General features: G+C 38.0%; 1 protein-coding gene across 7 annotated transcripts in view; it reads left to right on the top strand.

Moving 5' to 3' along the window:
• The window catches only part of csnk1a1 (casein kinase 1, alpha 1), a 72,974-nt gene that overhangs the window by 34,293 nt on the left and 24,796 nt on the right, over nt 1–13,885 (top strand). For all 7 annotated transcript variants that reach the window (XM_055023649.1, XM_055023648.1, XM_055023646.1 and 4 more), the window contains one exon: nt 7,746–7,885. In XM_055023649.1, coding sequence (XP_054879624.1) covers nt 7,746–7,885 — 140 coding nt within the window. The remainder of the gene's footprint in view (nt 1–7,745; nt 7,886–13,885) is intronic.

Raw genomic sequence — 13,885 nt, 5'->3', positions numbered from 1 at the left:
AGTACAAACATACAGACAAAAATGTACTGTAGAAAAATTACCACTTTATTATTTTTGAGTAAAAGTAAAAAAGTACTGGCTTTTAAAACTACATAAGTATTAGAAGTAAAAGTACTTGCTGAATGCATTACCTAATCTCTAATAGGCCTGTCATGATAACAGATTTTGCTGGGCGATAAATTCTCAAAAATTATTGCGATAAACAATAATATTGTTTGAAGACCTTTTTACATTGATTTAATGGAAATTACGTAATAATACATGCGACTTCCTGCCAAAGATTCACTTTATTTTCAAAAGACACTTAACACTGGAACTGATACACAAAATAAATAAAACAACCAAAACCAAAAATAATAGATTCTCAGTCTCCATTAACAATAAATGGACTTGAATAAAATCTAAACAACATAAAGCCAAAGTGGAAATAAAAACTGCATTCAACCAAAAGAGTGCAGATTATAAAGTCTGTATAGTTTATTGCCCTTCAGTAATAATTAGATTTAAATAGAGAAGAATCCAACTGCCTGATGCAATAGTTCAAACTACAGGATTTTTTTACCCCGAACGGCAATCTTAGAACGTTCTTCGTTCTGAGATTGTCACTTGTGTGTTACGGTAGATCGTTGTGGCAGCTCCGATCTAAATCAAGGATTTACTCAGACTTGGAGCTTAACGCAACCTGTTGAATGTGACCGGTAGCCAATCAGAAAGCGCGGACTCTCCTCTGCTTTCTGAGGGGAAACACGGAGAGAATCCCGAACAGTTGACACAGCGCAACCCGAAGTCCAGTAGACATCGGAAACAACATGAATGTTTATTCAACATTTAGTGCAAAAAAAGTATAAATAACTAGGGGAGGAGTTGGAGCAAAATTTCTACCAAAAAACCCGGTAACTTTTCAGCTGTTCTTCGTTAACATGACTGCTACTTGATGGAGTATAACATCAGGCAGTTTCTGCAGATTTGTCGGCTGCATATCCATTTTGCGAATCTCCTGTTCCACCTCATTCCAAAGGTCAATAGGTTACAATGATTTTCATTCAATCAGGATTGACAGTAGCCACATGCATTGCAGGAAGATTGTAGTCAGGAATTGATTAATGCCTGGTTTCAAAATTAGTGAACTGGACTTATTATTTTGTGTCCATTGTTGGACACAACACGGATCGATAGAACCGTTATAGCTAGGCTTGCTGTCGGCTAATGTGTCTCTCAGGTTTTGATAAAGGGCTGACAATCGGCGACATAAGATGGTGCAGCGCGCGCTGGGCATTACACTAAGGAATTAAGAAATGGTGGGTCAGTGGAGAGCACCGGAGTTGAGCCTTTTTTCATTCAGTGTCATCAACAGTAAGAGAAAAAGGCAGGAAGAAACGATATAGACGATAATTGAAATGAGGTCAATAGTTTTAATTTATCGTGCGATTAATTGATTTGTCGTTTATCGTGACAGGCCTTATCTCTAACACAATATCATTAAGTGTACCTATCACATTTAATTTTAAAACACCAGAAATGTGCCATTTTAATGAACAGTGCCATAGATAAAGCATGTTTTTATTGTGTTTACTCTCTGTAACATAGTTTAGACTTAAATATGTGAATCTATGTATCATAATTTCAGAGGTGGACACATCTTGTCTCCTGTCCTAACATAGCATAAACTTCACTTTTCTTGCCACTAGAGGCATTTATTTTAGAAGAAAGGGGATGGAAAGAAGATGGGTTGGGGAGGACATGCAACCAAGGAGCCACGTAGCAGTGTTGTAGTCAAGATCATCTATTACAAGACCAAGTCGAGACAAAGACCAGCACCCCCGCGCTACATGACAATAAAATTAAGCGTATCTATCAAAATTGTTTCTTAAATTGGTCTGAATGATCCACATTCCAATAAAACACCTAGATATTAAATCCTTAGAGATGAAATGAATTTAACCAATATCATTGTCAATTCAATTTCTTCATTCTGCTTTGTTTTCATGACTGTGTCACAATCCTCAGAGGTCTCCTGCCATCCCTAAAAAGATAATGCCCTGAGCGGTTGCCCATATTGTCCATATCAGAAACCACAACTGTCTGTATTATTAAACATAGCAATTCAGGCAATGCATTAACAGTAGACAACACCCAACTATGAACACTGTGGAGGTGTAACAAGCAAGAAGTAGTAAGCAGAAGGAGCACCGTGACTGTTCTCACCCTCCCTCCAGGTGCAATGTCTGCCACCATGACAGCAGACGAAAACAAAAGAGCAATGAGAATGCTCTGCGTTCTTACGTTCGTTTTAATTATTCACCAATTAAATAAGTATAAATATTTTTTAATTAAATAAAATAACAATAGCTACTGCTGTATAAGCAGATAGTTACAAGAACAAATAACAGCTCTCAGTGAGGCTTCAGTCCAATAGGACTTAGTAAAGATCCATCCAGAAGAATCGGATAGTTCATGAATGTCATATCACTACATAGCAGACTTTGGTTACAGCGTTGTCCCATATATGCGACACCTCAGTCAACACCTCCACACAATAATTCAGCACATGAATGACGACTATTCTTTCATCTCAAATGCAACATAACACATATGTTGCTAACGTTTTGCTAACATCACGTTCACATCGTTTACCTTTCATTAAGCTTCCTTTCCAAGTGATGCTAAAAGTTGGACGAAGCGCTGCTGATTTTACATGTCACCAAGTCTTATGATTTATGTAGCAGAATTCTATTACTGACGATTAGACAGACATCTTGTCCCGCTCAGAGAAAACCGCTGAGCATGTCTTGGAGTGCCATGTGCGAGTGAAAGGGAGAAGCAATGGGTGACAACAGATTGACTTAGTAATTAGTTACTAAGTCATGTTATTGCTTGGATTTTATAGTGCCACGTTAAGTCCCTGAATTTCACATTCTAAAGGAAGAAAAAATGTAACTTGGATGTAACGACTTTGCAGAAATGTAGTGAAGTAGAAAGTACAGATACTTACTGTAAAATGTAGTGGAGTAAAAGTAGAAAGTATCCATTATTAAATGTAATGAAGTACGGATACAGGAAAATTATACTTGGGTACAGTAACAAAGGACTTCCTTACTACACTTACTTCCCATCGATTCCATTTTACAATAATATTGAAGCAAATAACCTACAATAATATTCTTTGGGTATGAAACTTGTAAAATTTTTTCGTAATGTCTGCTACTTGATGGAGTATTTTGATTACTTTTGGGGAGAAACTCCCCGGCCACTTTATTAGGAACACCTTGCTAGTACTGTGTTGGACCCTCTATTGCCTTCAGAACTGCTTAATCCTTTGTGACATAGTTTCATCAAAGTACTGGAATCTGGTTCATATTGATATAACATCAGGCAGTTTCTGCAGATTTGTCGGCTGCATATCCATTTTGCGAATCTCCCGTTCCACCTCATTCCAAAGGTGCAGTATTGGATTCTGATCTGGTGACTGTGGAGGCCATTCGAGTACAGTGAGAACTCATTGTCATGTTCAAGAAAAAAGTATGAGATGATTCACACTTTATGAAATGGCATGTTATCCTGCTTTAAGTAGCCATCAGAAGATGGCTACTTAATTAGTAGCCATTAGTTAAGATGGCCATCAGAAGGTAGCCATCAGAAGATGGCTACTTAATGGTGTTGTCATAAAGGGATGGACATGGCCAGAAACAACACTCAGAGGTAGGCTGTGGTGTGGACACTATGCTCAACTGATATGAATAGGCCCAAAGTGTTTCAGGAAAATATACCCCCACCATTATTACACCGCCACCAACAGCCTGAGTTGTTTATACAAGGCAAGATGGATCCATGCTTTCATGTTGTTGATGCCAAATTCTGACTGCCATCTGAATGTTGCAATAGAAATGGACTCATCAGACCAGGCAACGTTTTTCCAATCTTCTATTGTCCAATTTTGGTGAGCCTGTGCGAATTGCAGTCTCAGTTTCCTGTTCTTAGCTGACAGGGGTTGCTTCTGGTTTGGTTTTCTGCTGCTGTAGCCTATCCACTTCAAGGTTCTGCGTGTTGTGCATTAAGAGATGCTATTCTGCATACCTCAGTTGTAATGAGGGGTAATTTGAGTCACTGTTGTCATTCTATCAGCTCGTTATATCAGTCTGCTCATTCTCATCTGACCTGTGGCATCAACAAGGCATTTACACCTACAGAACTGCCGCTCACTGGATATTTTTTCTTTGTAGATCCTAGAGGTGGTTGTGTGTGAAAATCCCAGTAGATCAGCAGTTTCTGAAATAGTGAGACCAGCTCTTCTGGCACCAGCAACCATGCCATGTTCAAATTGTCTTAAATCACCTTTCTTCTACATTCTGATCCTTGGTTTGAACTGCAACACATCATCTTGGCCATGTCTACATGACTAAATGCATTGAGTGCTGCCACTTGATTGGCTGATTTGACATTTGCGTTATTGAGCAATTGGATAGGTATAACTAATAAAGTGGCCGATGAGTTTGCTTTCTCCAGGAAAGATGAGCGCTCTGGTGAGAAGAAGATGACAAAAAGTTCTGAAAATATTTTTGAAGTGTACCAAAAGAATTGCTGACTGTTAATTCTTGAAGAATGATTTCCTCCCCATGATGTGCAGCCACAGCTTATGCAGACCCACTAGACACCTGTGCAATAATTCATCAATGTTGATGTTTTTGATGGGTTTGATGTTTTTGATGTTTCATATTTTTGTCATCTCAAGGTACTTTTCAAAAAAATTTTATTCATTCACATATATTCCAATTGATCCTAGTTATCAAACAGTACACAATCCTCAATTAATTATTCAAAGTAGATTAAAAAGTTTCTATGTAACTTGCAGCATTCACTCCTCCTGGATGATAACGTTGCAACAATGTCTTGCGTTGTCATTGACTTTACAGCAATCCCTCGCACCAAGCATGCGTGTCAGTGGAGAGGAAAAACTCCCCTTTAACAGGAAGAAACCTCCAGCAGAACCAGAACCTGGTTTAGTGCAAATGGTCATTTGCCATGGTCAACTCGGAGTCTGAGAAGACAGAGCAGAATGCACAAGAAGAAACATCTGATGTAATCCTACATCAGTTCATCCGTTAATAATGGAAGAGGAAGAAATATTAGAGGATGGCTGCATTATCTCAGCTAGACCAGATATAGCTTCTATAGAAAGAAAACAAAAAGTTAACAGTTGAAATAACAAGTGATGCATGTTGGGGAGTCGTGGAAGACAATGAGAAAAATGCTCGGGTCACCTAAACCTTTGCTAGGAACATATGGATCAGCTTGATTATTAAGGGCTTTATATGTGAGAAGGTTAATCTTAAATTATATTCTCGATTTATCAAGGAGCCAGAGAAGGGAAGACAAAATAGGAGAAATTTGATTTCTTTCATTTTTGTCAAAACTCTTGCTGCAACGTTTTGGATCAGCTGAAGACTTTTAACTGTGATGTGGACTTACAGTAAGTAACAAATTGACTAGTTTTTCAGCCTGACCCCTGGATGGAATGTCTTTTTTTCTGCAGGATTCTGTAGATGGGGGCAGGAGAGAAAATCTTTTAAGCTTATTTACTGTGAGATGACATGTCCTAATCAAAAATAAGGCCAATTTAATGTTATCCAGATCAGGTGATCAACTAAGTAGCTTCTTTTTCATAGATTCTGGTTCAAAAATAACTTCTGTCTTGAGAAAATTTTAAAGAAGAAAGTTTAGTGTCATCTAGACATCATTTCATAAGTGCTGTTTCAGTGCTATGAAACTTGAATGGAAATGCCTCTTAACAAAAACTTTTACCAACCATTGATCCAGTGCTTTTTATAATGTACAAGGTCAAAGTCATTCATTTAAACTAGTTAACTGGTTCGCATTAAAGTTACCCTTAAGTTACTCTTTAATGTTGGCCTTTTAAATGATGTACAGAAAAGGGTAGAGCTCTTGTCCATGTGAAATTACTTTTACTACGTAAACTTGTTTCCAGTTGCAGAATGGGTGTAAGCCAGGAATCTTCCATCTGTAGCTCTGTGCTCTTAGCTTTTGCCAAAATGCTTAAGAAAAATATTTAAAAATACAAAGGTAATTTTAAAGAAGTAATAGTATTTTTCATGCAAAATATGCATATTTCCACAAGCAATCACAATAATGGTCAACAATAGTTTTCATCTGGCAAAAAATGTCTGAGTTTTAAGTGTTGCTAACCTCCACAGTGCACATCTCCTCTTTGTATTGTACCCAAAAGATTGGTCGTAGTTCAGAGAATAGTTTCAAAACAAACCTATAGCAATTGAACCAGTCCTTATCTTTGGCTAAAATATCTTTTGTCTCTTTGGATTTGCTCCATTTGAACCCAAATTTTGTGTTTCTTGTTTGTGTTAAATCAAGACGTCTACAACAACTCCTGAAATCCTGAAGGAGACCTAAAAGCTGGTTGTATTGTGTATTCAAACATTAATTTGTATATTCTGCATCTTATTTTATACTATGATAAAATATGAATGTTTTTGAATGTTTTTCAAGCATAGGGGCAATGTTTAATTTAGGTCTTGCACAAGGAAACGTGAAATCAGTTTTCTAAAATTTGCCCAATCTGCAAAATGGTTTCAAAAACTGTTTCTGGTAGTGATGTCCTCATACTAATATCAAGTACACACACTTGTAAAAGCAAGCCCATACTCCAAACTGATACCAGTTTTTTGTTGTATGTTTTTTTTTTCTGGGCTGGACTGTGGTGTAACTCAAACACTAAATCACACTTCAAACCAGGTGGTTTTGGTAATACACCAGTAAGTTATTTGCTGATTCTCTAAAAAGAAGTTAGGTGGCAGTAGTTTGGAGATATAAACAAGCAGACTGCCCTCTGTGCTCAGCAAAGCAGTCAAGTCTTGGAGCGAGAAATAGCATACATCAGGCCTATTGTCTGCTCTATGACCTATGGCTTTTTCTTTTCATAGATTCTGGTTCAAAAATAACTTCTGTCTTGACAAAATTTTGTGTCAGATTCCAGCTGACACAACCAATTGATAACTTGAAGTAAAACTTGATATGTGTTGCATTAACCAAATAGTTTCTGTCCTTGACCAGTCATTTTGAATGTTGGAGGTAAAATCTGAAGGCCATTTTGACAGGTTACACACACCTGACCACATGGTGCAAGTGTGCAGACGTTTCTAAATTTACTCATGGAGTTCATTATGGAGGAAACTGAAATAAATTAATTTTAAATATATCTTTTACAACACAGTCTGGGCTGTCTCCCTTTGACTTGGATTTCTCCGATAGAATTTTTACCAGGCCAATCAGTGAACAATGACGTTGATTTTCTAAGCTGTTTTAGAATTCTAGTGTGCCTGTGGTTTTAGCTTGCAGCAGGGGACGTGAACAAAGCCGTTCAATTTGGCTCAACATTAACAGAAATTTTGCTCGGTTCTTCTCTCTTGGCAGTGGAGGATGATTGTTTATGGTTCAGGCAATTTCCAGTAAGCTTCATAGCATTGAACTTGCACATTACATATGTCACGTACAAACGTACTATTGAAACTTCAACACATTCCAGCAATAGTTTCTCAGTGATCTGAGGGCCCACATCTTCTGGACAAAGGAAAGTATAGTACAAGGGGCTGGTGACAGTTACCTGTGAAAAATCTGAATGATAAAATGTTTTTACTCATCCATTTTTAATGTGTTAACTTTCATATTGCTGTTTGAGTCCTCTGTGAATAAAGACTGAATTCTTTCTCTTTCAGTTATTCCTTATTGACTTTGGTTTGGCAAAGAAGTACAGAGACAATCGAACACGACAACACATCCCCTACAGAGAAGACAAGAACCTGACAGGGACTGCACGCTATGCCTCCATCAACGCACATCTGGGCATTGAACAGAGGTGAATATCTATTACTTTACCCTAACAGCTAATATATCTGTAACGTAATAAATTTGTCACATGGGATGTGATCAGATGGCTCTGTTGGCACAACACATGGAAATTTCAGTTCAATAAGATTTATCATTCCATTTCATTCTTTATAATTTTGCCTAGCAACCTTTTACAGAAATGCATCCAATTCATATTTAGAAATATATTTTTTGTGGGGCATGCTGTGGTGGCGTAGGGGATAAAGCGGCCTACACTCAGGCCTTGAGTCCTCGACGTGGCCATTGCGGGTTTGATATATATTTACAATTTGAGATTTGGATGTTCATTTCACATGATTATTTTTATTTCTTCTCTTTTTTCTTTTTTTTTTGAGGACCAAACTCCAAATCCAATGTACTTTACTGTGTGTAGTGCATCATTGTGGCATATCGTGTTAAAATTTCCGATCTATGCATTATTTGTCAATCTGGAGTCAATCGCGTGAATTCCAAGTCATTCCTTGAACTCTACAAACCATGAGTAAACCCACAGTCTACGAGCAAAGTGCTCTGTCTGTAACAGAGCATTTAACAGTGAGATCTCTACTATTTGGGAAGGCAATATGTGAATAGAGAGTTTTAAATCGTGTTCTGGGCTTAACAGGAAGTCTGTTTAGGGAAATTAAAATAAGAAGAAAATTTCTCTTTACGCTCATGTCAGGTTTTTGATGTGGTGACATAGTAGCAGTGAGAATCAAGTGATTCAATTCTGAGTTAGGGGACCATGATTCAATTCAAAAGCGATTTTCAAGTCTGAACAAATATTCATGATTTCTGCTTTACTCTACGGTTGTGCAAAGAATCCTTGTGATCTACCCCAGTCTGCTTTGCAAGGTTGAATTTGAAAGTGGCGACTCTAAAGTGTTACATTTATTAAATTTCAAAATGAATCTGTTTGAATGTTATCACTCACTCCATACATCGCCTGTTTGTACGCAACCAACGTTGCTTTTTACTTCCTGACATAATTCCAAACATTCAGTATTCCTGTCACATGCAGATACAAACAAGGATAGAGGAAGCAGACTAGTTGAAGCAAAATGGCAAGATTGCTGTCTGATAGGGCGGTGTAATTTTATTGATTCTACGATATTTTATTTCTCTCGATTTTTCATCAGAGTATCAGTACATTAAATCCTGCTTTGAGTTTATGTCAAATCCACATGAAATAAATGATAGCTGTCACATATGACATTTTTTACCCAGTTGCACATGTACATTCAAAATGACATGTGATGACACAACCATTTACAATAAATTAAATAATGAAATTAAATAGATTAATTATATTATGTAATATAAGTGAATGAGACAAGAGAGGTTCCTTTTTCCTTTAGTCATATACACAAAGCCACACAATTAACATTTAAATAAAAGAAATGTATAAAAAATGTATCACAAAAATATTTATTGCACTAGTATTACACAATCAGTTCAATTAGTTCAATCCTAGTCTATGGCACAGTCACAAAATGTCACCAAAATCACTCTATTCCTCTATAATCTTTCAGAAAATTGTGAAAATGCATTGAATTATATTGAATCATATTGTTTGCAGAATATTGACATGTACTGTGAGCAGAAGATTAGTGGATGTCAAAGCCTACCCGCTTCGATCCACAGTAGATCCCTACTGTTGATCTACTGTGACATGCAGATACAAAAAAGGATAGAGGAAGCAGACTAGTTGAAGCAAAATGGCAAGATTGCTATCTGATAGGGCGGTGTAATTTTATTGATTCTACGGTATTTTTTTCTCTCTCAATTTTTCATCCAAGTATCGGTACATCAGTACACAGGGATCTACTGTGGATCGAAGGGGTAGGCTTTGCTTTGATTTATCATTTAGTATAAAAAAAATGATAGAGATGTTAGAGTTGTTGTTTTTGTGAACTATGCGCATATGGCCAGTATTTGTTTGTTCTAGGTTTAGGCTGTTTTTGTGCAACAGCGACAAAACAGCCTAATGACAAAAGATCCAATAGTGATACTAGCACAATATTCACTGGCAAATTTTACATGCAACAGTCCACATGCTGTATGCAAATAGGTTGCTTAATTTTTCATTAGTTTTTGTTCATTGAAATGTCACCCCACCAGCAACAGTAACAGGCTATGTGCAAAATATACATGAAGAAATAAAAGACTTCTCAAAAAATGCTATGTTGCATTTTGTTCATGCTGCAGAACATAACTTTAATAAAAAATAAAATAAAATCTTAATTTCTGTATTTTCCGGACTGTAAGTCACTCCGGAGTACAAGTCGCACCAGCCATGAAATTCATAATAAAGAAGGAAACGACATGTATAAGTCGCACTGTAGTATAAGTCGCATTTTGGGGGGAAATTTATTTCATAAAATCCAACACCAAGAACAGACATGTCACCTTGAAAGGCAATTTAAAATAAAAATAGAAGCAACAACAAGCTGAATAATTGTATGGTATGCGAACATTAAATACATACCGGTAAACAACAAACGGAGAACGTGCCTGGTATGTTAACATAACAAATTGCCGTAAGAGTTATTCAGATAACTATAGCATAAATAACATGCGAACAAGTTTACCAAATCATCTGTGTCATTCCAAATCACTAAATGCAATGAAATCTTCATCCTCGGTGTCGCTACCTCCGCTAACTCCGGAGGTAGAAGTTGTGGCGCTTCCTTTTTTACATCGCTTACATCAGACTCATCGTCAGTTGCAGTTCCAATTATTCCAGCCTTTCTGAATCCTGACAAAATGGTTTCGGTTGGCACTGAAGCCCATGCTTTGTCAATCCATACAATGACTTCCAGGAAAGTTGAACGGCGCATTTTCCCGGTTGCGGTGGAGCTGTGCTCCCCATCCATCATCCACTAGTCCCACATGTTACACAAGACTGCCTTAAAGCTCCTATTTACGGAGATATCAAATGGCTAGAGTATTTTAGTTAAGCCTCCAGGGATGATGGCAGGTATGGAGTAGAACATTTTTAATTTATTTTTGAACTGCGGCATGATGTGCACTTGAATGCTATCCATCACAAGCAGAGCTTTGCGTGCTCTCAAGAAGCCATCCGGACGCTTATGGCTTACAAAGTGTGGCACTTTGTGAGCCATAAGGTCATAATTTCTTGATCCATCCACCCTTTCTCATTCACGGCAACTGCAACTGAGGGGGATTGGATTTTTGGCAGTTTTTTGTTTGAAAATGACCGTTAGTGGGAATTTTGATCTATCTCCACAACATGCCAGTACCATTGTGAAGTGTGATTTCTCGTGACCAGTTGTTACTATATTCACACTCTTTTGTCCTTTCTCTGCAACAATTCGGCCCATGGGAATGTCAAACGTGAGGGGGACCTCGTCCATGTTAATATGATCTGGTGTCACGTTGTGCTCACTTACATGCTTCTCAATGACCTCATGGAAACTGTCGACCTTGACTTGGAAGTCTGCTAGCAGTTTGTGGGACATCGTTGTCCTTGCTCTGATAGAGAGGCAATTGCATGAAGCGACACCTCCTGCAAGGTCCTCCCGCAAAGTAATTTATATTAATCTCCTTGGCCAATACCCGGGCGTGGAGACGCAACTGCGCTGTTGACAAGCCTCTCCTGGCAGCATGTTGTTCAAGCACCCATGTGCGAACTCGTTCCTCTAGCTGTGACCACCTACCTTTTAGCCCGCAATTGGCTTTTTTTTTTGTTTTCTTCGTTTCAGTAAGAGTAACCTCCGCTTTTCGCCACTCCCTTACAAGTTTCTCGCTAACTCCAAACTTTCTTTCTGCTGCTCGTTTACAGCTGCATATTTTACTACTTGCAGCTTGTAATCTGCAGTATATGATTTTCTTTTTGGTGCCATTTTTCTTCTCAGTTGTTTTTATAAGTTACCTCCAATATTAAAATGTTCAACACAGGCCTAGAGCGCCTTCTTGTGGTTAAGTGTGAAAATAACATGTGATATGTATGATATGTGTGAAATTATTAGCACATTATTATAAGTTGCTCCAGAGTATAAGTCGCACCCCCGGCCAAACTATGAAAAACACTGCGACTTATAGTCCAGAAAATATGGTATTAAAGCTGCCACCATGTCACTACAGTTTGCTTTGAAACAGATAATCTGTGAAAAGATCAATCTCCACATCCTCACTGAGCTGCTACTGCTGACTATATTAATGCCCCATTCTGAACAAAAACAGCCAATCAGAACCAAGAAAAGGGTTGTAGTGCTATTAGTCAACCTCATTCACTCACTGATGAGTGTGCTAATGGAAGATTTTATAAAGATTTCTGAGATTAATAAATTGTTTTTTTTTTGTGTAACTGTAAAAAGTGTAGAAAGCCAGGAATAATCTTTGGAATGATGCTAACTACCGTATTTTCTAGACTACAGAGAGCACCATACTATAAGCCGCAGCTACAAATTTTTGGGGAAAAAAACTGGAAATATACAAATATAAACCGCACTGGGCTTTAAGAGATACCAGCAGAGATACCTTCTGGTATCTCTGCCGCTCTGTTTTCCATATGGAAACAGCAGGGTCCTGCATCCTAATAAATCTGCTGGATTTATTAAGGATAAGGCTCCCTCTCCAACGCCAAACCCTGGTTTTGTTCACGCCGAGCGTACGTACGACTGCTAGCATGTGCTTGTTCTCAATGAAAATTAGCGCTTTCCTCCTTGATTTCTAATTTTGACTTCCAATGATTCACTTCCTGCTAAGGTGTCCCCTGGCAGTTGAAGAAAAATGCACAGAAAAACCGCACCGGGCTATAAGCCGTGTGGTTCAAAGTGTAGAAAAAAAGTAGCAGCTTATAATCTGAAAAATATGATGGCTTGTCACTGAACACAGTGTTGCTCACCTTTTTCACCATAACACGGGTAAGGGGTTATCAGAGGTTAGAGGTACTGTTGACCGACTCATCTGTTAAATGCGGTAAGAGGTACAGGGACAAGTTAAAAATATGAATATGTTAAATTATTTCCCTCATTCATTAAATGATAGTGAAATGGAGGCAAATAGTAGTCTATAGCGAAGTTAACTGTGCTAAATGGTTAATTGCACACAGTATACCCACCTCTCAAGGAGAAAACCTGAGCTATAAATTGGCACTCTTGTCTTTTTTTCCTCTTTCTCTTTGAAAACCTGACAATTTTTTCTTGGCAGCATTGTATCTGTCCCAGCCCATCTTTTTTTTCTACTGACTGCTGCTGAACACAGTCGTAGAGTCTTAGCAGGAACGAACCATTTCATGAAGGTCCAGGGTGTTCAGTGAAATTATAGCTGTGTGCTTTTTGGTCAGGGAGTGGTAACATTTATTTTTTATTGATTAAACGATTTTAAAAACACTATGTTATTAATTTTTATAATTGACAGAGGCCCCATTTTTTTTCTATTTCTATAAGAAAAAAAAAGACAAATGTTTTTGTGTGAGGGCCCGCTGTCTGTTAAGAGCCCTTGGATGCTTGTAATGTTTCGGCATGTGGTTGGTCTCTTGTGGGTCAGATGCATCATGGTTCCACCAGTGCCCGGTTAGCATAAGCATACTGGACATATACCGTAATTTCCAGACTATAGAGCCCACCTGATTATAAGCCTCACCCAGTACATTTTTAAAGGAAAAACATTTTGTACATATATAAGCCGCACCTGTTTTTAAGCAGCATGTGCCTACATTGAAACATAAAATATTTACAAAGAAAGACGGTACACAGAGTTTTCAAAGTTTTAATAATATACCTTAGCTTTTCTTTCCAAACAGAACCTGTGACGCGGCAGTAACACAGCAGCAACATGGTAGCACAGCACTAAATGGGGCTGGTTAAAAAAAAAAAAACGTACCTGTAAAAGTCACTGAGAGCCATCTTCATCTTCCTCCTGTGCAATGAAACCAGGGAAGTCTCCTCGATTGAAATGACGTCAGATATTCTTCGCACACACACTCTCAGTCTCTCTTTCATTGTTCTTTATCGGCCAGTTC

Source organism: Poeciliopsis prolifica, unplaced genomic scaffold, assembly GCF_027474105.1.
Source record: "Poeciliopsis prolifica strain line A6 unplaced genomic scaffold, Auburn_PproV2 SCAFFOLD104, whole genome shotgun sequence".
Lineage (NCBI taxonomy): Eukaryota > Metazoa > Chordata > Actinopteri > Cyprinodontiformes > Poeciliidae > Poeciliopsis > Poeciliopsis prolifica.
This window is presented reverse-complemented; position numbering and strand designations above follow the sequence as displayed.